At 58.4% G+C, this 23,749-nt stretch overlaps 10 protein-coding genes across 10 annotated transcripts; 4 read left to right on the top strand and 6 right to left on the bottom strand.

Moving 5' to 3' along the window:
- The first annotated feature begins 19 nt into the window (after positions 1-19).
- Positions 20-2,053, top strand: FA10DRAFT_266861 (carboxypeptidase S). The gene is made up of 3 exons (XM_025521677.1): positions 20-398; positions 459-1,652; positions 1,707-2,053. The coding sequence occupies exons 1-3, from the start codon at positions 53-55 to the stop codon at positions 1,940-1,942; spliced, it is 1,776 nt and encodes a 591-aa protein (XP_025377575.1). The 5' UTR covers positions 20-52; the 3' UTR covers positions 1,943-2,053.
- Positions 2,054-2,112: 59 nt separating this feature from the next.
- On the bottom strand, positions 2,113-3,687 carry FA10DRAFT_215659 (FAD-linked oxidoreductase; the record flags this gene model as incomplete). The annotated part of the gene is made up of 2 exons (XM_025518491.1): positions 2,113-3,453; positions 3,511-3,687. Coding segments are annotated over 2 exons (1,518 nt in total), but the record flags the coding sequence as incomplete, so codon positions are not given.
- Positions 3,688-4,103: 416 nt separating this feature from the next.
- On the top strand, positions 4,104-5,623 carry FA10DRAFT_293993 (hypothetical protein; the record flags this gene model as incomplete). Its single annotated transcript, XM_025524432.1, has 4 exons — positions 4,104-4,480; positions 4,536-4,709; positions 4,745-5,027; positions 5,085-5,623. 4 exons carry the CDS (start codon positions 4,104-4,106, stop codon positions 5,508-5,510), a joined length of 1,260 nt encoding a protein of 419 aa, XP_025377573.1. The 3' UTR covers positions 5,511-5,623.
- FA10DRAFT_266858 (alcohol oxidase) lies at positions 5,512-7,804 on the bottom strand. Its single transcript, XM_025521676.1, has one exon. It carries the CDS (start codon positions 7,527-7,529, stop codon positions 5,574-5,576), a length of 1,956 nt encoding a protein of 651 aa, XP_025377572.1. The 5' UTR covers positions 7,530-7,804; the 3' UTR covers positions 5,512-5,573.
- On the bottom strand, positions 7,800-8,879 carry FA10DRAFT_301637 (hypothetical protein). The gene is made up of 4 exons (XM_025525010.1): positions 8,453-8,879; positions 8,262-8,402; positions 7,988-8,202; positions 7,800-7,929 (listed from the first exon to the last, which is right to left on the bottom strand). The coding sequence occupies exons 1-4, from the start codon at positions 8,760-8,762 to the stop codon at positions 7,852-7,854; spliced, it is 744 nt and encodes a 247-aa protein (XP_025377571.1). The 5' UTR covers positions 8,763-8,879; the 3' UTR covers positions 7,800-7,851.
- A 67-nt stretch (positions 8,880-8,946) lies between these two features.
- FA10DRAFT_266856 (hypothetical protein) lies at positions 8,947-13,106 on the bottom strand. Its single transcript, XM_025521675.1, has 2 exons — positions 12,820-13,106; positions 8,947-12,747 (listed from the first exon to the last, which is right to left on the bottom strand). Exons 1-2 carry the CDS (start codon positions 13,047-13,049, stop codon positions 9,063-9,065), a joined length of 3,915 nt encoding a protein of 1,304 aa, XP_025377570.1. The 5' UTR covers positions 13,050-13,106; the 3' UTR covers positions 8,947-9,062.
- Positions 13,107-13,327: 221 nt separating this feature from the next.
- FA10DRAFT_266855 (hypothetical protein) lies at positions 13,328-15,474 on the top strand. The gene has a single exon (XM_025521674.1). The coding sequence runs from the start codon at positions 13,391-13,393 to the stop codon at positions 15,437-15,439; it is 2,049 nt and encodes a 682-aa protein (XP_025377569.1). The 5' UTR covers positions 13,328-13,390; the 3' UTR covers positions 15,440-15,474.
- Positions 15,475-15,517: 43 nt separating this feature from the next.
- FA10DRAFT_111857 (Metallo-dependent phosphatase) lies at positions 15,518-17,158 on the bottom strand. The gene is made up of 5 exons (XM_025517871.1): positions 16,718-17,158; positions 16,589-16,659; positions 16,405-16,529; positions 15,760-16,338; positions 15,518-15,696 (listed from the first exon to the last, which is right to left on the bottom strand). The coding sequence occupies exons 1-5, from the start codon at positions 16,879-16,881 to the stop codon at positions 15,673-15,675; spliced, it is 963 nt and encodes a 320-aa protein (XP_025377568.1). The 5' UTR covers positions 16,882-17,158; the 3' UTR covers positions 15,518-15,672.
- A 157-nt stretch (positions 17,159-17,315) lies between these two features.
- FA10DRAFT_279523 (hypothetical protein) lies at positions 17,316-19,690 on the top strand (the record flags this gene model as incomplete). The annotated part of the gene is made up of 3 exons (XM_025523548.1): positions 17,316-17,726; positions 17,792-17,984; positions 18,162-19,690. The coding sequence occupies 3 exons, from the start codon at positions 17,316-17,318 to the stop codon at positions 19,688-19,690; spliced, it is 2,133 nt and encodes a 710-aa protein (XP_025377567.1).
- Positions 19,674-23,397, bottom strand: FA10DRAFT_266853 (putative chitin synthase 1). The gene is made up of 4 exons (XM_025521673.1): positions 22,979-23,397; positions 22,437-22,675; positions 20,475-22,372; positions 19,674-20,417 (listed from the first exon to the last, which is right to left on the bottom strand). The coding sequence occupies exons 1-4, from the start codon at positions 23,039-23,041 to the stop codon at positions 19,855-19,857; spliced, it is 2,763 nt and encodes a 920-aa protein (XP_025377566.1). The 5' UTR covers positions 23,042-23,397; the 3' UTR covers positions 19,674-19,854.
- Positions 23,398-23,749: the final 352 nt, after the last annotated feature.

Here is a 23,749-nt window from a genome sequence, read left to right as displayed (position 1 = left end):
ACTGGCTATCCGTCCCCCACCCCAAGGGAGAGCCGCTAATGAGCACACGACGATGACCATGGAAGACAGAGCCAAGGCGCACGACGACAGCAGCCTCGAAAAGGCCGTCGCTGCCCGACGCTCCGCGCCCAGGTGGCGATGGATCACCATTGGCCTCATCGCGCTCCTTTACCTCGCCTTCAACTCGGCCCCGGTCCTGCACACCTGCCGCCATCTTCGTCTGCATAGGAGGCCGGCGATTCCCCAATGCCCCACGCAGCCAGAGGCCATTGCTCCCAACAGCACCTGGGAACCGCAGGAGGACGACGCCGAGATCGAGCTTTTTGCTCAGAGGCTGAGCGATGCAGTCAAGATCCCCACCATGTCCTTTGACGACATGGACATGGACCCGCGCAAAGGTGTGTTTCCTGAATGCTCTCGCAAAGTGAAGTGACAGACTGCTCAGCTTGGTTCCGCAGACGCTCGATTTGAAATCTTCAACGAGATGCACGCCTATCTGGCCAAGACGTATCCAGTCCTGCACGAGCGCTTTCCCCCGCAAAAGATCAACACCTACGGCCTCCTCTGGACGATTCCTGGCCGCGACGCGAGCCTGAGACCGGCACTGTACCTCGCGCATCAGGACGTCGTGCCGGTGCCTGCGTCCACGCTGGACCAGTGGACCTTTCCGCCCTTCTCGGGCGAGTACGAGCGATACGACGACAGACGCGGAGGGCTCGTCTGGGGAAGGGGCGCAAGCGACGACAAGGCCATGCTCACGGCGGTCCTGTCTGCCTTTGAGGAGCTTCTCAAGTCCGGCTGGGAGAACCAGCGCACGATCCTCATCGGCTCCGGCTTCGACGAGGAGGTGAGCGGTCCCAGGGGCGCTCTCTCGATCGCAGAGGCGCTCAAGGCGTCGCTCCCGGACCGAGGAAGGCAGACGCTCGAGTTTGTCATTGACGAAGGCGGGCTCGGCGTGGGTGTCCAGCAAGGCGGTGTTGAAGTTGCGCTGCCGGCCGTGGCAGAAAAGGGCTACCTCGACGTAACAATGACCATCAAGACGCCGGGGGGCCACTCGTCGATGCCGCCAGACCACACTTCGATTGGGATGATGTCGTCGCTCATCGCTCACCTCGAAAGCAACCCCCACGAGGCGATGCTGACGCCGGCGAACCCTGTCCTGACGCACCTCATCTGCATGGCCAATGCGCTCGAGACAAAGGCCCTCCAGACGGTCGAGAGCGAGAATCTGCTTCTGGACAAGCAGACGCGAAAAGACCTCCGCGACCCGCGCAAGTGGCATAGGGTAGCTAGGCGAGTCGCCAAGCTGGGCAGCAGGACGGAGCGGTACATCGTCAAGACGTCCCAGGCGGCCGACATTGTGCTGGGCGGCGTCAAGGCCAATGCACTGCCAGAGCACGTAGAGGCCGTGGTCAATCACCGCATCGCAATGGAGAGCAGCGTCGACGAGATCAAATCTCGCTTCGAGGATCTTGTCAGGCCGGTCGCTGAGCGGCTCGGGCTCAAAGTCGTTGGCTTTGACAAGAAGGCGCCGGACGTCAAGCCAGAAGAGAGTGTGCTGATGCTAACGTACGGAAGATTCACGGAGCACACGCCCGTCTCGCCCACCGACAGCGCCCAGTTCCGAGCGCTGGCCGGCACCATTAGGCAAGGTCAGTCGCTTACAATATGCTATTCCCTCACCCTCTAACCATGATCTTCTCCAGTTTTCACGACTGAGTCAGGCAAGCACGACCGCCTCGTCTCGCCCGTCATCATGACCGGCAACACCGACAGCCGCCACTTTCTGTCCCTCTGCGAAAACGTCTACCGGTTCAATCCGAACCGGTACAGCGAGCAGTCGGCAAAGCACACCGTCAACGAAAACATGGACGTCGCGGCCGTGGCCGAGAGCGCCTCCTTCTTCCACGCCCTCGCGCAGATCACAGATGAAAAGTTGTAGGCCAAGTGTTAAGGAGGTGGCGCTCGCCTCGAAACAAGTACATGGATAAGATGGTGATGGTGATGGTACAGTGTGTATGTATGCGTGAAAATGGTATAGCATCAGTGTTAAGTCGCGATGCCCGGCGTGCTGGTTTGTCGACTGCGCCTGCCCCCTCAGAGGCTGAGGCTGAGGCTGAATCGGCTGCGAATCTCCCTGGCCAGCTCCTTGCGCTCGGCCCGGGCCTTGCCGCCACCCATGACGCTCTTGTTCTCCTGGGCCCGGCGGATCAGGTAGGGCATGACGAGCTTGAGGCTGCCGTACGGCACGTACTTTTGCACCAGGTGGGGGCCTGGCCCGCCCGACAGGGGGTCAAACGTCGACTGGAGCGTGCGCGTGAGCTGGTCCGACATGCCATACAGCTGAGCGAAAAAGAGCCTGCCGCGGACGTGGGGTGCCAGTGCCAGCGGGTAGTCGCCCGCAGGCAAAGGAGGCTGGGCCAGGCCCGACGAGGCCATTTGCTCAATCACGGCCTGGGCCGACTCGGTGTTGTGGCTGGCAAATATCACACCGAGGCTGGGTGGCCGTCGAGTGTGCAGCAGATCCAGGTGGATCTCGTCGACGAGCCGGCGGGCGCAGCCATCAAAGCACTGGTCGGTCAGCGTCTTGCTCGACCACACGTGGCCCTCGCGGGCAGCAGCGAGGCTGGGCGGCGGATCGACGACGCGCTTCCGCCACTGCTGGTTCTCGTAGTCGACGTAGGCGCCGCGCACCAGCTTGACGCCCAGGCTGTACCCGCCGCTCTTTGCGCGCTCCAACGACGCCTGCAGGTGGCTCGGCGTGCGGCGGAGGTAGGCCTGAAAGGTGTTGTAGATCAGCGGGCCCTGGCTGGCCGTGGGCGACGACAGCTTGTTGTATTCGGCGGCAATCGACTCGAAAAAGGCATCAATCGCAGGCTGGTACCAGCTGTACTCTGCGTCGACGAGGAGCGTGACGACGCCGCCGAGCTGCCTGGCGTGCGAGGCAATCTTTTGCATTGCGGCCCAGAGCGCGCGCAGGCCCTCGACGTCGGTGCGGTCCAGCGCAGCGATGGGTATGGCCAGCCCCGCGCACGGCCCCACCTTGCCGTTGACAGAGACGGGAGGGAACGGGTGGGGAGGGCTGCTAAAGTGCTCGCGAGAGACAATCGCGCTGCTGGCTCGCTCGAGGATCGAGGCGTCCCGAAGCAGGCCAGAAAGCTTGACGGCCACCATCATGCTTCCGTCTCGGTTCGGTCGGGCCTTGAGAGCCGCGCGTTCCTCGTCCGTCGTGGCGCCGTAGTCGGCGGGGAGCTGACTGACGTGGGCAGCCACGTCGATGGCATTGATCACCTCGTCCACGAGCTCGTCAAAGAGGGGCGATTCGTTGGCCGACGACTTCTTGACGTCTTCGTTGGACACCTCGGCGGAGAAGTTCAGAATGGCCCCGAGGTTGCTCCGTGACAGCGAGGACAGCAGGGGAATACATCCTTGGGCCGTTTCGGCTCCGACGAACTGCAGGGGCAAGACCATGATCAGCGAGGGGAATTTGAGAGAGAGGGGTTCACCTACCTGGGCAAAGAAGGTCCTCCTCACGACCCACTCGGTAAGAGACCAGACGCCTGGGATCTTTGTGTCGCGGCACCATTCAATCAGGGCGGGACCGGCGTCGATGAGCGAGGGAAACGAGCAACAGGTGTAGACAAAGTAGGACCGGAGCAGCGTCGAAAGAGGCACGGTGGCCAGGGGATTCGGCGCGTTGAGCTTCTCCCTCTTTTCCTCTTCCTCTAGATCGATCTTGGCCGGTTTGAATGTGGCCTCGAGGAGAAAGTAGGCGAGGGTCGCGCCGCCAAAGACCAGCGCTGGTCTCGGGAGTCGCTTGCTCTGGGACGACGACGAGGTCGAAAAAGCATGGCGAAGAGGCGGCGACAAGGGTCCCTTGCCGACCGCCAGTCTACGAAGAGGCGCCCTCACCAGCAGTCGGGTGGACATGCTGTTCGTGTTGAGTCGAGAGAGAGCCCCCCCGTCAGGCAGCGGACTGATACCCAACTTATCTCCTTCAACTCTCGGTCACGGAACCCGCGTAACTTCGTCCGTCTCCTTCGGCCGACAGCAACTTTCTTTTTTTTCTCATCTCCTCCACCATCACCCGAGAACGGCAGAAGATGGCATCGCAGGCAGGCCCGTCGACGGCCGCCTATGGGATCCCCGAGGCAAAGCCTGATGCGCGCGCGACGTCAGTCATCGTCATTGGCATGGCCGGCTCGGGCAAGTCGACGTTTGTCGAAGCCTTGTCCAAGCATCCAGCCCGGACATCCTCGGCCAAGCACAAGCCCGAGTCCTACTTTGTCAACCTGGACCCGGCCGTTCGGCAGGTCGCATACGAGCCCAATGTCGACATTCGCGACACCGTTGACTACTCACGTCTCATGCAAGAGTACAACCTCGGTCCTAACGGGGCTATCCTGACGGCACTCAACCTCTTCACTACGAAATTCGACCAGGTCCTGGGCATCCTCGAACGGAGGAGCGGCGACGTCGAGTGGGTTTCCTATACTTCTTCTGAGACCTCACAAAGCTGACAAGGTTGTGTACAGCCAAATTGTCATGGACACGCCGGGGCAGATTGAGATCTTCACCTGGAGTGCCTCGGGCAGCATCATCACCGACGCCCTGGCCTCGTCGATGCCCACGTGCGTGGCCTACATCATTGATACGCCTCGGAGCATGGCGCCGGCCACATTCATGTCCAACATGCTGTATGCATGCAGGTGAGTGTGCTATTCCCAGAGCTTGTTATGAGAAGGGACCCAGCTGAGCGCGATGAGGTTAGCATCATGTACAAGACGAAGCTGCCCTTTGTTGTCGTCTTCAACAAGATCGATCTCCAGCCGCACGAACTCCTGCTCGAGTGGATGAACGACTTTGAGACCTTCCAGGCCGCGCTGCAGGGAGGAGACGCCACCGATTCTGTGGCAGGCAAGCACGGCCGAAGAAAGACGGGGGCCGACGGGGAAGAGGGGAGCTACATGAACAGCCTCATGAACAGCATGGCGCTGGTCCTCGACGAATTCTACCGCAATCTGAGGGTGGGTTTCACTTTTTATAACGTGCTTGACAGATGCTGACAGGACGAGACGTGACAGACGCTCGGCGTCTCATCGTCGACGGGAGAGGGCATCGATGCGTTTCACGAGGCCGTCGCTTCGGCTCGCCAGGAGTTTCTCGAGGAGTACAAGCCGGACCTGGAGCGCATGCAGAAGGAGCGCGTCGAGAAGCGGGAAAAGGACAAAAAGACGCAGCTCGACAAGCTCATGAAGGACATGAATGTCGGATCCAAGGGGAAACCAGGACAGGAAAAGGAGCGAGGGGATGCAGATGAAGAGGACGAGGAAGAGATCGAGGCGCAGTACGAGGGCGACGGTCAGATCATGGAGCCAGACGATGAGGACCTGGGTCAGGATGACGAGGAAGAAGCAGACGACTTTGCTCATGGCGGCGGCTTCGCAAAAGCCTTTGGCTCCAATGCTCGCTTTCAGGACGATGGCACCGCATGGCCGAGGCCCGCTTAGAGGACCATAATTGTATTTGTTCGCAATTCTGTCGTGTGAGCAGACTTAAAAGGATGGTAGACTTTAAAGGTGAGATGAGACTGGGAGCATGGACCTGGCAAGCACCACGGCGGCCCTCTCCGTAAGCGCATAGAGCGTCGCTGTTATGTGTGAGGTGAGCTCCATGGGGAGGACCGAGGCATCGACGACGCGAACGTTGTCGGTGCCATAGACTTTGAACTCTTCGTCGACAACGCCGCCCTTGCTCAGAGGCATCATGGAGCAGGTGCCGACGGGATGCACAGCGGACCGGTAGGAAGCGAGGATGAAAGGCGTCCAGGCCTTGGGGTCGCCTCCCTCGGGGGAGTTAGGGACAACCTGGAACCCAGGCAGGATCTCCACCTTGTCGCCAGTGGATAGCTTCTTCATGTCGGGCATCTCAAACGTCCTCCGGCTGGCCTGCATGGCAGCCACCTGCACCTCGAGGTCGAACTCTGCGCTCCAGTAGCGCGGGTCGAGCTCGGGACTGTCCCATGTCGAAGCAGACTTGGCATGCGTCTTTCCTCGAGAAAAGGGGCTCAGATACCAGGCCTGCAGAACCATGTTTTTGTTCTTTGGGATGCCTGGCAACGGTATGTCGTCAATCTGAGTCTGGAAGAGGAACTCGGCGATGGGCCAGCCCTGTTCGAAGATGCCCTTGACCTGCGTGTCGTACTGTTCCAACAGGCCCACTTCGCTCGCGACGGCACCTGATCGGACCATATCGGCCACCCAGCTCCTCAGCCTGGATCGCACCTGGCTTTCGACGGCCTTGAGGTTGTTCGGAAAGAGGTACTTGGCGCTGGCCATGGCCTTGATGTTCTGAGGTCCCGTTCCGTGCAAGTCTACCGAGCCATCTCGGGGGAGAAAGATGTAGTTGAGCGCCTGGTCCTGCAAGTTCTTGCCCACGCCCGCCAGCTCGACCTGCTTCGCGATACCAGCGCTGGAGAGCACGGCAGCGTCACCCACACCCGAGTGCTCGAGGAAGAGGGGCGATCGAATGGTGCCTGATGACACGATGATCTGTCCCGTCTTGGCTCGAAGAAGGACACCGTAAGTAGGGCCATCTTTCGTCTGCTGAATCGTGACGCCATCAGCTCTCTTGCGATTCGACGAGGAGGTGGTGCACCAGTCTATTTTTGCTGCCCTCCAGCCCGTCAACACGGTCAAGTTGGGACGCTTGTCCTCGATGGGAGAGAGGTACGCCGTGGCGGAGCTGACCCGAACCTGATTTGGATTGCCCGGAACGATGGCTTGTGGCACGACAGCAACCCCGTCGTTGTCACCATTGGCATGATCTTTGTTCTTTCGGAGACCGGGCAGAGCTTGGCGCAGACTCGTGAGGAAAGCGTGCTGATGCGGGCCTAGATACATTGACTCGCTGAACGCCAGGTCCACAGGTCCTCCCGTGGCATGCACCGAGGGGTCATAAGTGGCGCCTCCAGACTTGACCTGGGCGGTGGAAGGAGGGTGGAAGTTTTGTGTCTTCTTCATGCCCTTCACGAGTGCCGTCCAGCCGCCTTTGAAAAAGGTCTCGGCCTGCGCCTTGACTGGCGCATCGTAGATGCCGCCGTTGATCGAGGTGCCGCCTCCGAGACCCTTTCCCGCATCAATGGACTTGGTAAAGTTGACGCCACCTGGCTGGCCCGCCTGCGTCTGGGCCACCGTGGGGAACTGCCAATTAATGTGTGGGTCTGCATTTGCCGCAATGAGAGATGCATATGTGCTGACGTTGGTGTTCTTTCTCGTGTCGTCACCCGCTTCGATGACGAGAATATTCTTGAGAGGCAAAGAGGCGCTCAGTCGGTTGGCCAGCGTCATGCCAGAGAGGCCGCCGCCGACGATGATCACGTCAAAGGTCTTGTGCGACAGAGCGGCGCCATCTGTGGTGACCGTTTTGAAAGGACGCGAATCACCGTTGTTCGTTGCGACCTTGGCCATGGCCGTGGACACCAGTAAGGAGAAAGAGAGAATTGTAAGGAGGAGAAGGCGAGCACACATTTTTGCTCTCCTTTGTCGTTCCGGTGAGCAGGTTGAAGGTGTGGGAGGACCAAGGATCACACGGGAAGCTGAGGCTCGTACCGGCACTCCAGGGACGGTCGAGGAAACAAGCGCACTCCGCTCTTACGCCCAGCCTTCCGTACCACTGGACGGGCCGTGCTTCGGGATTAGAGAGAGAATGGTCAAAGTGCAAAAGCGACGAGCACCTCTCAGTGCACGGATCGCTCATCATCCGCAACGAACGACCATGAGGTCCGATGGATCGGCATGCAGGCTCATGGTTTTATTGCAAATTAGCTCGGATCATGTATGATTAGTTCAATTAGTCGACATCAGAAGAGGCTTTGTTCGCTTCGCAAGTGCAATAACGGCCTTGGGAGTCGGCATAGGCCAAGCAGCCCTGAACGAACCTCCGTCAGCATCTCGGCCCCCCTGCACAGGGGCCATGGGCAACTCACGCCTGATTTCACCGCGCCGTACATCAGCTCTGCAACTTCCAGACAGCTCTTGCCCTTTGCAAAGGGGTTCTCGTGGCTCTTGCACTCGGCGCTTTCATTGTGGGCTTCTTTTTCCTGCTTGCACTGTTCTTCCTTTGTTGCGTGAGCATTGCAGATGGCGCTCAGGTCGCTGTGAAACGCATCGTTGCAACCTTGGAAAGTCTCTCCGCAGCTGGCTGGAAGAGGAATCCTGTCAGCAAGGAAAAGGAGGAAGAGAGAAGATGTCTGGCTTCACAGTAGCAGGTGTCGTGCTTGTTGCATGCCGGCGCGAAGAATGGCACGAGCACATGAAGCAACGGTGTGAGAATGCCGTTGATGATGAGCGAAGCAGCGTTTTTGGAAGGGTCGCCACCACATCCGTTTGGCGTGGACGGCTCTGTGAAGTGGCTGAGCTGATGCGCCTTTTCGAGAGAGGACCACACTCACTTGTCACTTCCACCATACCGACGGGGCACGTCTTTTGGCCCGAAGGCTTGCACGATGGTAGATTCACCCTCCTCTTTTCATTGGTGATCAGTTCGATCACCTCGACCCTGAGACCAATTGGCGGCTGTATATGCGCGCCAGAGTGAGAAACGGTAGTCTTGCTCCGGATCGACAGACGGTGAGGCTCGAGTGGTGCAAAGTGGACCGCGGCGGCCCTGCCTGCGGAGAAGAGCAGCAAGTGAGCAGTGAGGAGCATCGGAAGTGCGCCCAAGAAAAGGAGCAGTGGCAAAGGCCGAGGGACAAGTATCATGTTGTCGTATCAGAGGTTGCGAGGGGCTCGAGAGTGCCGAATGACGGTAAGAGGTGGTGAATTACATCAGAGCGCCGACAGAATAGAGGGTTCGAGAGACCGCAAAGGGGAAAGTTCAGAGTCAAAAGGCAAAGAGCGGCTTGCTTGACTTTGTGTCGCAGATCACACTCAGGCTGAGCACAGACCCATAATGATGAAATTCGATAGATTGATGAGCAAGAGACCATGACAGGGAAGAAAAGCGCTCCTTTCCCCCTTTTTCTTTTTCGTTCATAGAACAAGTGATGATAGTGTAGATAACTAATCCCTCCTTCCGCCACCCTGGGCGACCTTTTGGATGCGTTGCCTTGCATCAAGCACGGCCTTCTCCGTGCCAGTGATTACAACGAGGCCATTGCCGTCCCTCGGAATCTCGATGCTGGCTCCCGAAGCGTTCTCGTGGTCTCGAAGGCCCTGCCCTCCCCTGCCCACAATCCGCGGCACAGCAGACGGGTCAACAAAGAGCCTTCCCTCGTGTGTCATCTGGCCGTATTTGGCAATCTCGTCGGCGATGTGCTTGGCCGCCTCGTCCAGTGCCGACTCCGTCTTGGCCGTCAGGACCCACTTGACGTTGTCGGCCCCCTCATCGTTCAGGGCCTCAATCTTGGACAGCTCAAAGGGAAGCGCCTCGTCGTCGTCTTCCGCTGCGTCGATGCGTGCACTGTCCGCTAGCACGCTTGGCCGGCTGCCTGCTCCGTTTGCCTTGCTAGCCCCGCTGGACTTGGGAGCATCGACAGAAACGCCCATTTCTGTGCGCAGCTGGCGGAACAAGAGAGGTGTACCAAGCTTCGCCGCCACGGCTCTCGGTACCTCGATCGTCTTGGAGTTGGATGCAAAGGCTTCGGAAATCTCTCTCGCCAGGGCCTCGCAGACGTCTTTCTTGCCCTGAATCTTGACAATCGTGGACGGTGCCGCGTTGCTGAGTTCAGATGCATTTGAAATCTCGAGCTCGTTGTACTCTCGCCAGCCTGGGACAACAATGCGAGCGTTGCTCGAAGCCTGCAGCTCGCGAATGCGGCCCATGAGCGACCGCTGCGAAGACTGAGCCACGACGACACCAATGACGATGCGGCTGCTAAGCTCGTTGGCTGCAGTCTCGAGCTCCTGCTTGACTTTCGAGGCCAGTGCAGACGGCCCTCGGACGGTGACGGTATCATTGGACGCATCTCCCCTCCTTGGGAACTGCACCAGCTGCGTGGCGCTTCGTCCGTCTTCGGGGCCGCCAGCACGCGTGATAATGTCGCGCAGGTTGGAGCCCTGGGGTCCAATGAGCTGGGCGTGGAACTTGGCAGGAATAGTCAAGGTGAAGGAAGCCTCAGCATCGACTTCGGCCGCCACGGCCAGGATCTCAGCCTTGGCAGCGGCAATGGCCTTCTTTGTCCCGCGCAGCTTGATCGTCGTCGTCTCGGCACCTTCGCTCTCCTTGTCGACGTCGACCTGAGCCTCCGTCTCGTCGCGGATCCGGTTGACGTTGGCGCCACCCTTGCCCATGATCCTCGCAATGCTCTTCGTCGAGACAGGGACGAGGACCACGTTGTTGTGCTCCTTTTCGTACTCGATGAGCTCCAGCAGCTCGGCTTTGGCCGCCTCCACGCCCTTCTTGCCACCCTTGAGGATGACTTCGTCGGCCTTTTGCTTTGCCTCGCCGTTGGCAGACTGGCTGGGGAAGTTGATCCTCACGCCGTAATTGTCCTGCAGCCTCGTGACGTACTTTCCGCCCTGGCCAATGATGGAGCCATGCAGGTTGGCAGGCACCTTGAGCGTGACCTGAGTCTCGTCGGCCAGCTTCTCGGCCTGGTTCAGGATCCGCTTCTGCGCTTCTTCTGCATTCTCTTTGCGTCCGACGATGACGACATTGACCTTGGAGGGCTTCTTGGCGCCCTCAGTAGCCTGGTCTCCGAAGTCGATGCGAACGCCAAGTTCCTCGCGCAACTTGCTTGCTCCGCTGCCGCCGCGGCCAACAATGTGAGGGATGTGGGCCGAGTCGAGCATGAACTGGACAGTGTGGCCGTTGACGATGGCGTCCTGCTCAGCGTCCAGCGCCACCTTGCGGAGCTCGTTGGCCACTCTCTCCACTTCGTTGCTGGGTCCTCTCACGGTAATGGAGTCCTCGTCCATAGCGGGGCCCTTGTTCGAGCTGGACCCAAGCCTGACGGCGACGAGGCGCTCCTCGCCGATGATGGCATTGAGGGTTGTGCCCCCCGTTCCCAAGATGGCGCGGTGCAGCTTGGCAGGCACCTTGAGAGTCTCTGTGCGCATGTCGGCAGCCTGTACACCAGCCTTTTCAATGTCCGTGCGGACCTCGTCGAGAATCTTGGTGGCCTCTGCGTCACGAGCCTTCTTCTCCTTGGGGAGCGCATTGATGACACTGGGGTCCGACAAGATCAGAGCAACGTCCGAACGACCCTCACCCGCGGCATCGCCAGTGGGCGCGGGAGGAAAGATGACGTCGACGCCCTTCTTTGCATACTGCTGCAGGTTGGCGCCCTTCTTGCCAATAATCAGACGGTGGAGGAGGGGGTCGATGTCCATCGTCTGAACAAAGCTGGGAGGGATGCTCTTGATCAGAGCGTCGAGCTGCGCGCGTGCTCCGGCGACGGCCGAGGCGTCTGCGCCCACAATCTCGATCTGGGCCAGGCCCGTGGACTCAACGATGGCCGGTCGAGGAAGGTAGATCTGGACCTGGGGAGCCTTGGGCAGCTTGCCGCTGAGGTTGATCCACCTGAGGAGCAGCTTGGCGTGGTCCAGTGCATTGGCACCCGACGATCGGTGAGGAGCCACCACATCGACGACTTCGACGCGAACGGCATTGGCCTTGTCCATGGCCGCAGTGAGGGCCAGAGGCAGCTTGGCTTGCGGTCCACGGATCGTGACACTGTCCGACGGATCGTCGATGGCGGCCAGCTCGACGCTGCAGGACGTCGCACCCAGAATCTCCTGGGCTGCATCGCCAACGAGGAAGCGATGCTGCCTCTTTGGGATGCTGATCTGCAGCGTCCGGAATGAGCTCTTCATCTCATCGACTTCGGCATCGATGGCCTGCACGACGCGGGCAACCAGGTCGCGGTCGCCGCTGACAATGATGCTCAAGTCACGCTCGCGCTTTGCTTCGCCCTTCTCTTCCTCCTCTCGAGGGGGCAGGAACGCGGCTCGGGGAGGGATCCTGACGCTAACGTCGCCCTGTCCGACTTCAGTCTCGAGGCGGGTCGAGTTGGCCCCCTTTGCGCCAGCAATGAATGGGTAGAAGATGTGTTCGATGTGGGTGAGACGCTGCGTCGTCCTGGAGGTTCTCTCAGCCACGAGTGCAGAGATCATCGACGCAGCCTCACGAGCATTGACCTCGTCGCCGTCGATGGTGACAGAGATCTGCTCATCGTTGTCGTAGTCGGTCTCGCCATGAGGGTGAGCCTTGGCGTGTCCATTAGTCTCAGCGTCGGCAGCGCCCTCCTGACGAGGAATGTTGATGCGAACGCCAGTCTGTTCGGTGATGTTCTTGAGATTCTTTCCTTTGGCGCCAATGACAAAGGCCCGGAGCGACGAAGGAATCATGACGGTAAGCGAGACGTTGCGAGCAAGACCGACGGTGAGCTCCTTGCGGGCTGACTTGACGGCAGCCTCGTTGGGGCCCTTGACGACGAATGTCGTCGTCGCAGTCTTGCGAGTCGTGGAAGCTTCAATCTTGACGGACCGGTGCTTGGTCTGGACGCGGCCCATGATCTGGCTCAGTCGGGACTGCAGCTCGTCCGAGGCAGGGAGCGAGAAGACCTCCTGGTGAATAGCACGCTGAATGACAGGGGCCGAGCCAGACCAGTTGGAAGCCGAACCGGGGGCAGCAGCAGCACGACCGGCAGCACCATTGGAGGCGCCTTCGGACAGTTTCTTGCTCCACTGACCCTTGGCTGCAGGAACGCTGGCGCCAAGCGAGGGAAAAGCCGATTGCGAAGAGCTGAGTCGATGAGAGTCTGACAGTCAGAGAGAGCGAGATTGACAAGAGGGGACAGACGAGGGCCACACTTACAAGTCCGGTTGGCTGCTGCCATTGACGCCAGAAGAGACCTTGGCCTTGGGGGCAACAGCGGCCGAGGAGCCGATGGTAGCCGGAAAGGGATCACCAGAGCTCACAGGAGCAGGAAAGGGATCACCTCCCAAGGACGGAAAGGGGTCCGAGGTAGGGCCAGCAGAGCTGCCCTGCTGCTGCTGCTGCTGCTGCTGCTGGTGCAGGGCCTGAAGCTCAGCGGCGGAGACCATGACGACGGGGACAGAGGACGACGAAGAACGGCGAAAATAACCAAGGACGAGCAAACGTCCAGACCTGAAGGGAAAAAGACCAAGGAAAGAGAAAGGTGCGAGCTCAAGAGGGGCAGGGCGTGGGAGGAAGGCTGAAGAGCGATCCGGGCGGTCTCTGGACCAGAAGAAGTCGCCCAGCCAAAGGCCAACCGACACGTTGTCAATTCAAACGTGAGCTTAAAATCCTTGTATTGACTGCCGTCCTAATAGCCCGATTTTCTGCTTAAAGCGCTCGTTATGTTTCATCGGCTTTTTTCTTTTTCTTTTTCTTCTCCGGTCAAGAAGGTCGATCACGTCGAGCAATGTCGGCCTTGGGTCGCCGCCAGCAGGCCTACGCCGGCTTTGGACGGGCGTTACGAAAATGGATCGGTAGGGATATGTCAGCGACATCGAGAGGCATGGTCTCGCTACCAGTGGCCTCTTCCTCGAGGATGCGTTTGGATTCCAAGCGTCTGGGCATGTACACCATCCTCTCGCCCTCCTGGTCGGCCAATTCTGCCACCGGCAATGACGCCGACGAGGTCCTCGGAAGACTCGATACAGCTCTAAGAACGGAACGACAACAACTAGCAGCAAGTCAAGAACCACACAGCCAAGAGCGTTGCGATAGCATGATCAAGACACTCGTCCGACAGGGCTTTGTCCTCAAGGCCATGCGTCACTTCTATGTGCAAGCCATTCGAGCAAGAGATACAATCGGGATAGAGTCGTTCGAAAGCTTTCTCAAAGAGCTGGCGAGCTGTGTGCGGTCGCCTCCTAAGAGGACAATCGGGCCAGACGTCAACTTCCGGAAGTATGCCAGCTGGACGCCTTCCCAATTACCGGCCGGCTCAAAGGCGGCCGCTCTGCCACTTGCAGTCCAGAGCACCTACGTCGCTGCGTCGATCTTTGACTTGGCGCTTTCCTTGGGACTCTCACCTTCGGAAGCCAGCATAGCGCCCATGCTCTCCATCTTCTCTAGGACTCTGTCCAGAGAGATGTACACCCGGGCCGTCAATCTTGCCCTGTCCTGCCTCAGCGGAAGCACCTTGGCTGAGGCTCAGCTGCTGGCTATCGAGGAAAGATCTCAACACACGATCCAGTTGGAGATGTTGAAACCAGGCGCCATACCCTCTGCCGTGGCTACCACCATTGTCGCTGGCTACGGTAGGCTCAGGGCCCCCAAAGTGGGCGAAGATTTCCTTCGCTGGAGGGAGGCTGCCTCTGACGCGCCGCGGACCGTCGACACCTGGAATGCGCTGATCCGGGCAAGGTGTCTGTCCGGCGACCAGCGGGGCGCATCAAAGATCCTAAGTGACTTCCGAAAGGCTCTCCGTGATGGTCAAGTGCCCCGACTCCGATACCCTCGAAAGCCCAACGCACCCTATTTCACTTATCTCGATGCCGTGATGTCGATGAGGAGGCCAAGGGATGGCGTTCGATCTGTGGATCTCGCTCAACTACCTCGTCAGTCACGATCCGAAGGCGTCCAAGCTGTGCTGAAAATGATGCGCGAAGATGGCGTCGGCCTTGAGCCTCGGATTTTGAACCTTCTCCTCGATTTCGAGGTTGGTCATCGTCGCATCGAAGGAGCCGCCAGCATGGTCTGGGACATGCTGTCCAGAAAAGATGTCAGCAAGATCTTTCATCGAGACGCCCATTCTTTAGCAGCGCTCTTCCGCATGTATCGACTCCATGACGGTCACGCTCCGTTCAAGCGACTCCTCGAAGCGTCCGCTGCGACAACTCCACTCCAAGAGGACATTGTCTCGCTTCGAAAACTTTACAAGTTAGCACTAAGGGCCGTTGTCGCTCGCAGAGAGGGAGCTCAGCAGACGATGAAGCTGCTCAACGAGGCACTCGATGCAGCCTTGGTCCTCAACGACTTGCCCCTCGCCCTCGTCGCCCTCAGGTCGATGGGTCGCTGGCATCTCAAACCCGATATGCGCACGTGGCGAGCCATTGCAGTTTGGCTGCGTGCTACCGTCTTTCCTGGTAACGTCGATGCCAGTGAACTCGACGACGGCAGCGTGGAAGATCTCGACGCGGAAATTAACGACGAGGCCGCCAAGTCACGAGAGGACACCTTTCAACGAGTGTTTGACAGTCTTGAACAGAGAGGAGGCGTCGTCCGTCAACAGGACGTGACCATCGCGACGTCGTCAATAGCGCCAATCTCCAACCTCAAATATCTCATGGGCTTGGTCGAAGGCCAAATTGAAAAGAGTGTCAACGAAGCCGGCTCGGAGGAATGGATCACCGAGGCCTGTGCGTCGTTGAAGAGCGCAGGAGCTTGTGGTCCCTTTTCCAAGGAGGCGATCATGGACGTGGTCATGGCAAGGGTGAATGCCGACGTCCTGCCCCGCATGTAGATAATTCGCTTTTCTGTCAGCATCCTTTTTGCAACTGTATTTCTTTTCACCTTATCCACACGGCATTTTGCAGCACGACGCTCTCGTTGGCTGCTCAGGAGGGTATTGATTCAAGGGCCGACTACCCTATGTCCTCACTTCTTCAAGAAGTAGAGAAGAGGTACTTTTACAGAATGATGGTGTGATAGCTTGAAGATGAGATGCAAACGAATAATGTTGGCGAGGCGACATTGCTAGAGGAAATACTCGACTTGGGGCTGTTCATGAGAGGTCTCGTCAGCTCCAGAATTCGAGGTAGGGTTGGCAACAAAAGAACCTACTTTGGCATCGGGATTGGCCGCTGCTGCTTGTGCGGCCTGGGCAGCCTGCGTCGGCCCGTCCCGCTCGTTTTCTGGTGCTGCCTCAAAGGTGTTAAAGTGCTTGGTACCTCCTGGACCAAGCTCTAAGATGCTCGCCATGTTGCCACACCGGTAACAGTAGTTCGGCGCGCTCCAGACCGTGCTGAGCCGATCGTCGTAGAGGACTGAAAAGCCTTCCATGCATAGCTGGTGTGCGCGAAGAATGTGGTTCATGCCGTTCCGATGCAAAAAGTGTTTGACGACCGACGAGCCAAACGTGTAGCCTGCTCCCCGGGGCGAGATGGCAAACTCCTCCTTGTCTGGGTCCGGGTCCGACCAGACGAGGTCGGCCATGGGGCCTTCGTGCGGGATTTCTCGGAAGCGGTCGAGGACCTTGATCTGGTCAACAAAGTGCACAGAGGGAGACAGTCCGCCATGGACGCAGAAGATCTCGTCATCAATGACGGTGGACAGCGTGAGGAAGTCGAACATGTCGGTAAAGTAGGTCCACACGTTGGCGTTTCCGTATTTTCTTTGGCATTCCGTATAGAATCCATATGACTGTGGACGGAGGTTTAGATGTCTGGCTAGGGGGGAGAGCATTGTCGAGATTGTCATAAAGCTCACCTGCGTCACCGCTCGGCTTTCGTGATTGCCCCGGATCAGCTGGACTCGGTCAGGATATCTAAGCTTGAGGCAGGTAAGAAGTGAAATCGTTTCGACCGAGAACAGCCCTCGATCAACATAGTCTCCTAAAAAAGGAAGAACAGTCAGCGTAAATGGGAGAACAGAAAGAGGCAGGGAAACACACCGAGGAAAAGGTAATTGGTATGCGGGGAATAGCCACCTATCCGAAAGATTTCGATCAAGTCGTAGAATTGTCTGCGGGAGAGTATTAGCCAAACAGAGCATTCGAGCATCTACCAGATCTGCGACGCACCCGTGAATATCTCCCACAACAGTGACGGGGGAAGCGATGTGCACGACGTTGCTCTCGCGCATCAGAAGCTCCTTTGTCTTTTCGCAGATCTCGCGTATCAAAACCTCGCCCAGCAGCTGCTTTTGGAGCAGGTGCGCGATGCAGGCGTCCAAATCGATGGCCATGTTGTCTGACGCCCCGATCTTCTCGCTCCTCTTCTCCTTCCCCCGATCTCTTCGTTAAGAGCACGACACTGCACACTGTCCTACGGGGCGGATACAGATCAAGTGAATGATGTTGCCGAGCTCTTTATTTTTGTCGTTCGGGTCGTTCACGTTATGCTATCTAGTAGCCGCCACAAGGCGATTCCGACAGTCTCTTCGCACCCTGTGCGTCCGTCTCGGGCCGCTATAGCCGTCCTGGGTCGCTGTTATGATGGCCCTGGGAGAGTGAGGAAGATGCTGTGGACGGCCAGTCGCCGACAGACGCAGACGCACCGCGTGCCACGTGAAGCTGAGTCCCGAGATCCGACACGAGATCCTCCTTACTAGTGGCAGCAGCAGGCGTCCAGGCTCGTGTGCTCAAGAGCAGGAGGGGGGAGGAGGACCTCCATAGCAAGATGGTGGGCGCCCGAAGTGATGCTCAGCCGGATCCGTGCCTGAGCAACCAACTCCCCGCCCTCATCGTCCCATTGCGGTTCGGTGTCGTGGCTCACAGTTTTTCGATTCCGGCGACCGACACCCCACAGAGCAAAGCCGGAGGAAGCAGCAGCAGCCGCAACGCTGCTGCACCTTCTCAACGACAGTCGGTCTATCGTGGTGCACTCCCTCGACGGCGGAATCTTCCTTTCCTCACCAGATTACGGCCGAAAACGATCCTGTCGCTCACGCCTAAGCCTTTGGACGCTCTCGATCCCGAAATGCGAGGATGGGCCGAAAGCAAGGGCGTCAAGCTTGTACACATTCGCTGTGACAAGCCCAAAGACGACGGAGGTGGGCTCAGTCGGGAAGGCGCTGCAAGAGCATTGCTTGTGAGTTTTCTGTTCCTGGTGTTGTCCACCACTCCCTCATATGCTTAGCGTGACGCTGCCGGCAGGTTCTCCTCGACTCGCGTAATATGCCTCTCTACATGCACTGCCTAGATGGCCAAGCCGTTACGTCACTGCTCGTTGGACTGCTCCGCAAGGTGCAGGCATGGTCTATGCGAGCGATCATCGACGAGCTGGAAAGAGGCCTTAATCGCGACGAGGAACTCATCACCTTTCAAACCGGCTTCATCGACAAATTTGGTAAGCCTGACGGACTAAGACTACCCCCTCGGCGATGGATACCGGAATGGACGTGGGCCGAACCCAGTCCTTTGAGGCGGCTAAGGGATCCATACGACGTCATTGCATCGTCTACGAGTCATGGGAAGGACCATGGACACAGCAGCAATAAAGACGGGAGACCGACAACAAGCGCAGGATCATCTTCTGGGCCAGCGGGGACTGCCAACAACAGCGGCCACTCGAGACAGGCCAGCGGTGATCGTCTGCAGCAAATGTCAAATCCGGCTTCTCCCTTGCTCGGCTACGGGATCGGTTCTCTCCCTGTTCAACATCCTACGATGCGCCTTCGGTTCGATGCCGATCCAGAGCTGCCACCACCACCGCCCGTCTCGCTCCACTCAAGAGACAATAGTCTGTTGTCCTTGTCTCACCACCACCACCCTCCGTCACCCATGTCTTCGCGACCCTCGAGCCGAGCTGGCCTACCGCAGAACCAGGTTTTGCTCCATGCCCACGGTCACACATTCCACCACCCACACAGTCATCCTGTTGAACGGTCGCCTTCACGACCAGGCTCGGCACCTGGGTCGCCCAGACGGAGGGTATATACCCTCGACCATCTCATGGAGCCAGGCTCGCGACGCGCCATTGACGATAAAACTCCCGACGAACTGCGACGTCCTGTCGAGTTCCCAGCGGCTCCGTCGGACTTGAGTTCGACGAGTCCTTCGACGATGAGAGGCAAGCGTGTGCTTGACGAAAGCGATTCGACGATTCAACCTCACCAGAGCTCTACACCAAAAGCGCACGCGCAGACCGGCCGGGCAAAGGATGAACAGAGGTCGAGATTTCCAGCGCGACCTTCGTCGCCCACCCTTTCAGGCCGGCATCAGCCGCCCTACTACCGCTTGTCGTCGCCCTTGCAGCATGTCTCTACTGCAACAACGAACCCGGACCCGTTTGTCTCTGGCCAATTCCAATCGACAAGGGACTCCCACCCTTCTTATGCGTCGTCTTCTTCCTCTTCGCGGCCCGCCTCGCCACTGCACTCCACCAATGCGCTGCCTTCGCCCACGCAGTCGTATGAGGACCACGATTCTTCTTCGGGTGTTCCCGCGCCGCCATCCACTTCGCTCTCGCACTGGAGGAGCCCCACTATGACGGCTCGATCGAGGCTGTCGGGCGTTTGGAGCGCAACGGATGCCTCGACGACGGCGGACGCACCGATCGACGCTGTTCCACCTACAGCATCCGGTAGAGAAACGGACCTGGACCGAAACCGAGATGCCGAGAGCGGAGGAGGGAGAAGTGCGACAGACGAGCAGGGCAGCTCACTGCCTGTGCCGATGCAGACGCCACCTAAGAGAGTCGTGCTGGGGAGGAGCCAGTCGGAGCGGTACGTCGAGAGCGTACATGGCAGGGTGCAACGAGGGGAAGACGGGGAGGCAGTGCCGGAAGAAGAGGAGGAGTACTACTCGGAGCCTGATGAAGACGGGCAGAGGCGAAGGAGGCTGCTTGCCGATGAAGCGGACGATGACGAGGGTGAGGGAGACGATCTGGACGGGATGAACGGAATGGAGAAGAAGGGCAGGGATTCCAACGAGGCAGAAGAGGAGGAAGAAGAGGAAGAAGAAGAAGAAGAAGAGGAAGAAGAGGAGGATGAAGAAGACGAAGGCGAAGAGGACCATCTGGCGCTAGAAGCGCTCGACCTAGACGGGTACTGAACGATCTCATTTCACTTGTGCTTGTACTGTACTGTTCATTGTGTACCATTATAACGATTGGAATTACGATCCCTGATAGAAGAACAGATCTGGACAAAGAGAGGTGGGGAGAGAGTGTGTGTCCGAGGATATCAAGAGAAAAATACTGTGAGAGACTGGCTCATCTACCACCCGCTCCGGTCCTTTCTGCACATCCTCGTTGCCTGCCTCGTGACCCAGTAGTAGAGGCAACCAAGGAATCGGAAGAAGGACAGTCCAAAGGTGGACCAAAGGATAATGGAAAAGTAGACGGTCTGCTTGCTGCTCTGTTCCCGATCGATTTCAGTCTGTGTCTGGTTGCCGTTGTACCCGTTGACGTTTTCAATCGCCACGGTCAGGGCGCCGTTTGTGAGGAGCCAGAATGCCACAAGCCTGGTCCGGAATGTCTTGTTGCCGTCGTCCATCGTTGGCTTCTCTACGGTGGTGACGACGGTGACAGGAGCGACTGCACGCGAGACGACCTCCTTGAAGTTGGCGTCGATGTCGGCCTGCTCGCGCTCAATCTCCTCGACGGTGCCGGCCTCCTGGCCTGGCTTGTCCTTCTTTGTGTCAACCGAAGGGAGTGCATCGGCCTTGTCGGAGCCCTTTGTGCCCCACGAGACATCGTGCAGGTTGCAAAAGGCGTAGACGTTGAGAATGTTGACAAAGGAAGGAGCAATAAGCATGTACTGAGGGAAACTCGTGAACACTAGAGAGAGAAAGAAGTCAGCATCAGGCTTCGACATAACACAGAAAGGCAACTCACTGTGCCAAGGATCAGCAAAGAGGACAGAAGCGAGGAAATAGATGCCAAATGTCGCAGCCAATGCAGCGAGCAGGACGGCATTGGACTGATTGGCGAAGAAATCCTTGAGGAACTGGCCCGTCTTGCCTTTGTCGGCGTTGGCAAAAGACCTGACAGTCAGCCAGAGCGCGGTACCGGTGAGGTAGAGACCCAGGACAGCAAAGACGATGAAAGAGACGAGATACGTCGTCTTCTCGCCCTTTGGTCGGTTACCGAGGGCCAAGACGAATTGGAGAACCAGGAAGAAGACGTAGATCCACTTGCAGACGAGGTTGATCCAGTGGAAGACGATTTCGACCGTCTCGCTCTGTCCCTTGAGGAGCTGCTGGGGGATGAAGTCGATAATGATCGAGAAGGTCAACCAGAGATTGGCGAGTGCGAACCAGGAGAAGAGGAGGTTAAAGACGTTGTAGACAGCTTGAATGTGCAGGAAGAACAGCCGGACGATTCCGTGGTTCGACTTGTAGATCCGGAAGAAGTGGACGAGCGAGTAGATGGAGGCGGCAAAGGAGCCATTGAGCCATCGACGGCGCTGCGAGATGAGTTCGGCGGCCCCCTCAGGAACGTCCGTCTCGCCCTTGGACGGCTTGACATACGAGAGCGTCCACTTGTCGCCGGCCTTTGCGACAAGCTCAAAGCAGAGAATACGATCCTCGGCCAGGAACATGTTCTTGGTAAAGATGCCCATGCCGTGCAGGCCCTTTTTACCCAGGCGATCAGCCAGCGTGTGGTCTCCGTGGAAGTACTGGTTGAGGGGCCGACCCTGAATGGCGCGGTACCGGTAGGCACTGAAAGCACCGGGCAAGACACTGACGTAGCCAAAGCTCGACTCGAGGGGTTTGTCGAGGATGTTGGACATCTTGTACTCGAAGTTTTGTGCAGCAACCAGAGGGTTGATGAGCTTTCTGCCGTTCTGCAGCATGGCGTGGATCTCGCCGCAAGCACCACCGAGGTTGGCGTTGTTGTAAAAGGCCTCCCAGAGGTAGTAAAGACTCTTGTGACCCGGCTTGGTACCCGCATCGATGAGGACGCAAATCTCGGGCTGGAGCTGCCTGCCGATGGCATTGAAAAGCCAGCGGTGCGAGTTGATCTTTTTGCTGTTCTTTTGCTTGAGGCAGAAGATCATCTGCACAGGCACCAGGTTGGCGGGATCGTCGCCGTGGGGCTGCACCAGGCTCGGGCTGGCGTCGACGGAGAGCTGCGTCGTCACCTCAAAGATGTGAGCGACCGTCTCCTTGCCGTCGACCTTTCGCTTCATGACGCCGTCCTGGTAGACGCCGACGGTGGCCAGCAAGTCCAAGACTTCCTTGTCGCAGGGGTCGATGCCATCAAAGATGAGCGTGACAACGATTCGCTGCCAGCCGGGCCGGCCCTCTTCGGCGCTGCGCTTCCAGAATTTGGACGCCTTGCTCTTGCAGATGTCGCGAATGTTGAGCATGACGCCGTGCAGCGTCCTGGCCAGCAGGATCCTGTCTTCGTTGTAGTAGGTAATGGCAATGAGCAGCTCGGTGTCTCGGTGGTACTGGGCATTCGTCCGAAGCGTCCAGCCATTCTCTGCCGTGAATTCATCCGGGTCGCAAGTGGCAGCTGTGTAGCGCATAAAGTTGAACTCGTTTGTCCGGCTGCCCTGGGACCACTTTGGCTCGACGGAGTTCTTGACGGCCGTGGGCACGCGGTGGTCGACGATCCAGTTGCCCCGTGTCAGCTTCACCTTTCTCGTCAGGCCACGCTGCGGAATCTGCTGTCGCTTGGCCCAGGCGACCTGCGATGCGCTGTCGTCGGGTCCCAGCTCGTTTGTAAAGGGAGTGCCATGGCGGAACGGCGGAGCCTGCGGCATGCCATAGCCTGGGTCCTCGAGGCTGCCAAAGGCGTCAGTCCGTCCGCGTTTGAGAGTATAGAAATAGGAAAGAGGGCCCGGCTCACCTGTACGAGCTCGGAGGCTGGTAGCCGTATTTTTCATTGGCGGGGCCCGTCAGCGGGATCTTGTCATCTTCGTACTCGTTTCGCATCCCGCTCGCATAGCTCGGGTTGCCCTGCTCGTGCGAGTAGAAGGGATTGACGTGGTCCAGCGTCGTCGACGAGCCTTGGAAGGCGGGAGCAGGGGGGTACTGCTGGCCCTGGAGCGGGTGTCCCCCGGCGCCATTAAAGTGCGGCGGAGGGGGCTGAGGAGCGTTCCATGCAGCATCGAGGCGCGAGTCAGGGCCAGAGAAGGTGGGTTCGTCGGCATTTCCGTGCATGTCAGAGTCCGACGTGGAGCGGAGATGAGTGTGGTGATGGAGTTCGATGTCATCGCCGTCGTCGAGAGGCATGCCATGAAAAGGATTCAACAGCGGGTCCATTGTGTCGTTGCCGTGTCGAGAAGGTCACGGGGGAAGATGGTAAGGAAAGGGAAGAAAAGAGGACAGGAATCAGTCAGCCTTTCTTCAGAAGCACGTATGCAATCGCCGGCTCAATCGATCACTCACCGGATAGTCTGGCGCACCGCGCATGTTCTGGTTAGGCCGTGGCCTTCCTCCGTTGTACGCCATCTTGCTCTTCTTCCTCGGCTTGGCACCGCTCCGTGCAGCTATTCAAGGGGGCGAAAGAAGGGTCGGGTGGCAGTACTCGTCGGAGTAGCAAAAGTGTAGGAGTAGGAGAAGTAGCAGCGGCAGCTAGTTGGAGGAGTAGCAGCAGCAGCAGGAGAGGAGATTGAGGAGCGGTGGAGTAGCTAGGATAGGATGTGCGCCAAGCTTGCAGGCAGGCCTTCCTCTTTGGGTGTTGAGCGACAGATCCACCTGCTTATGCTAGTGTAGTACTACTGAGATAGAAGCGCCCTGCTAGCTGACGTCGTCGATGTCGACGTTGAAACAAGGAGGTAGGTGGCTGGTGCTGGAGGAAGGAAGTGGCTCGACAGACGAGCTATGTAAGTTTAAATCGTCGCTCTACCTCGAGGTCAATTTTTACCTGCCTGGCCCTGCCGTGAACAAAAGGGCCAAGATCCAGGGCCCTAGCGCAGGCCTGCCGAATCGACGCAAATAAACTATTACAACGACAAGTGTTTAAAAATCCCTAAAAGGTAAAAAGGTGTTGCTTGTTGGTGTCTGTTCCCCCCCTGGAAACGTCGGGGTTGCCTGTACTAGTACTAGCTGTATCCAGTACAAAACGCGTCCGTGACACGCAATCCCGGCGAGGGGTCAAAATGGCTGTGCGGGAACCTGGAGATCCAAGGCTTGCTAGCGGAGCGGGCGCACTGACCG

The sequence above is a fragment of the Acaromyces ingoldii genome, assembly GCF_003144295.1.
Source record: "Acaromyces ingoldii strain MCA 4198 unplaced genomic scaffold FA10scaffold_3, whole genome shotgun sequence".
NCBI classification, from domain to species: domain Eukaryota; kingdom Fungi; phylum Basidiomycota; class Exobasidiomycetes; order Exobasidiales; family Cryptobasidiaceae; genus Acaromyces; species Acaromyces ingoldii.
The sequence above is the reverse complement of the archived record's forward strand: the minus strand, read 5'-3'. Positions and strand labels throughout refer to the sequence as shown.

Bases quoted from the DNA above. Each gene is read 5' to 3' on its own strand.
- FA10DRAFT_266856 (XM_025521675.1), bottom strand. From the start codon at position 13,049: ATGGTCTCCGCCGCTGAGCTTCAGGCCCTGCACCAGCAGCAGCAGCAG. The intron at 12,748-12,819 runs GTAAGTGTGGCC...TCATCGACTCAG, and splicing joins GGCAGCAGCCAACCGGACTT to CTCTTCGCAATCGGCTTTTC.
- FA10DRAFT_111857 (XM_025517871.1), bottom strand. From the start codon at position 16,881: ATGGCCATCGATTTGGACGCCTGCATCGCGCACCTGCTCCAAAAGCAG. The intron at 16,530-16,588 runs GTGTGTTTCCCT...TTCCTTTTTTAG, and splicing joins TACCAATTACCTTTTCCTCG to GAGACTATGTTGATCGAGGG. The intron at 16,339-16,404 runs GTGAGCTTTATG...CTCCGTCCACAG, and splicing joins AAAGCCGAGCGGTGACGCAG to TCATATGGATTCTATACGGA.
- FA10DRAFT_266861 (XM_025521677.1), top strand. From the start codon at position 53: ATGACCATGGAAGACAGAGCCAAGGCGCACGACGACAGCAGCCTCGAA. The intron at 399-458 runs GTGTGTTTCCTG...TTGGTTCCGCAG, and splicing joins GGACATGGACCCGCGCAAAG to ACGCTCGATTTGAAATCTTC. The intron at 1,653-1,706 runs GTCAGTCGCTTA...GATCTTCTCCAG, and splicing joins GGCCGGCACCATTAGGCAAG to TTTTCACGACTGAGTCAGGC.
- FA10DRAFT_266853 (XM_025521673.1), bottom strand. From the start codon at position 23,041: ATGGCGTACAACGGAGGAAGGCCACGGCCTAACCAGAACATGCGCGGT. The intron at 22,676-22,978 runs GTGAGTGATCGA...AACGCTCCTCAG, and splicing joins GCGGTGCGCCAGACTATCCG to CCCCCTCCGCCGCACTTTAA. The intron at 20,418-20,474 runs GTGAGTTGCCTT...TTCTCTCTCTAG, and splicing joins CTTTGCTGATCCTTGGCACA to TGTTCACGAGTTTCCCTCAG.
- FA10DRAFT_266858 (XM_025521676.1), bottom strand. From the start codon at position 7,529: ATGTGTGCTCGCCTTCTCCTCCTTACAATTCTCTCTTTCTCCTTACTG.
- FA10DRAFT_266855 (XM_025521674.1), top strand. From the start codon at position 13,391: ATGTCGGCCTTGGGTCGCCGCCAGCAGGCCTACGCCGGCTTTGGACGG.
- FA10DRAFT_301637 (XM_025525010.1), bottom strand. From the start codon at position 8,762: ATGATACTTGTCCCTCGGCCTTTGCCACTGCTCCTTTTCTTGGGCGCA. The intron at 8,203-8,261 runs GTGAAGCCAGAC...TTCCTCTTCCAG, and splicing joins CAAGCACGACACCTGCTACT to CCAGCTGCGGAGAGACTTTC. The intron at 7,930-7,987 runs GTGAGTTGCCCA...AGGTTCGTTCAG, and splicing joins ACGGCGCGGTGAAATCAGGC to GGCTGCTTGGCCTATGCCGA.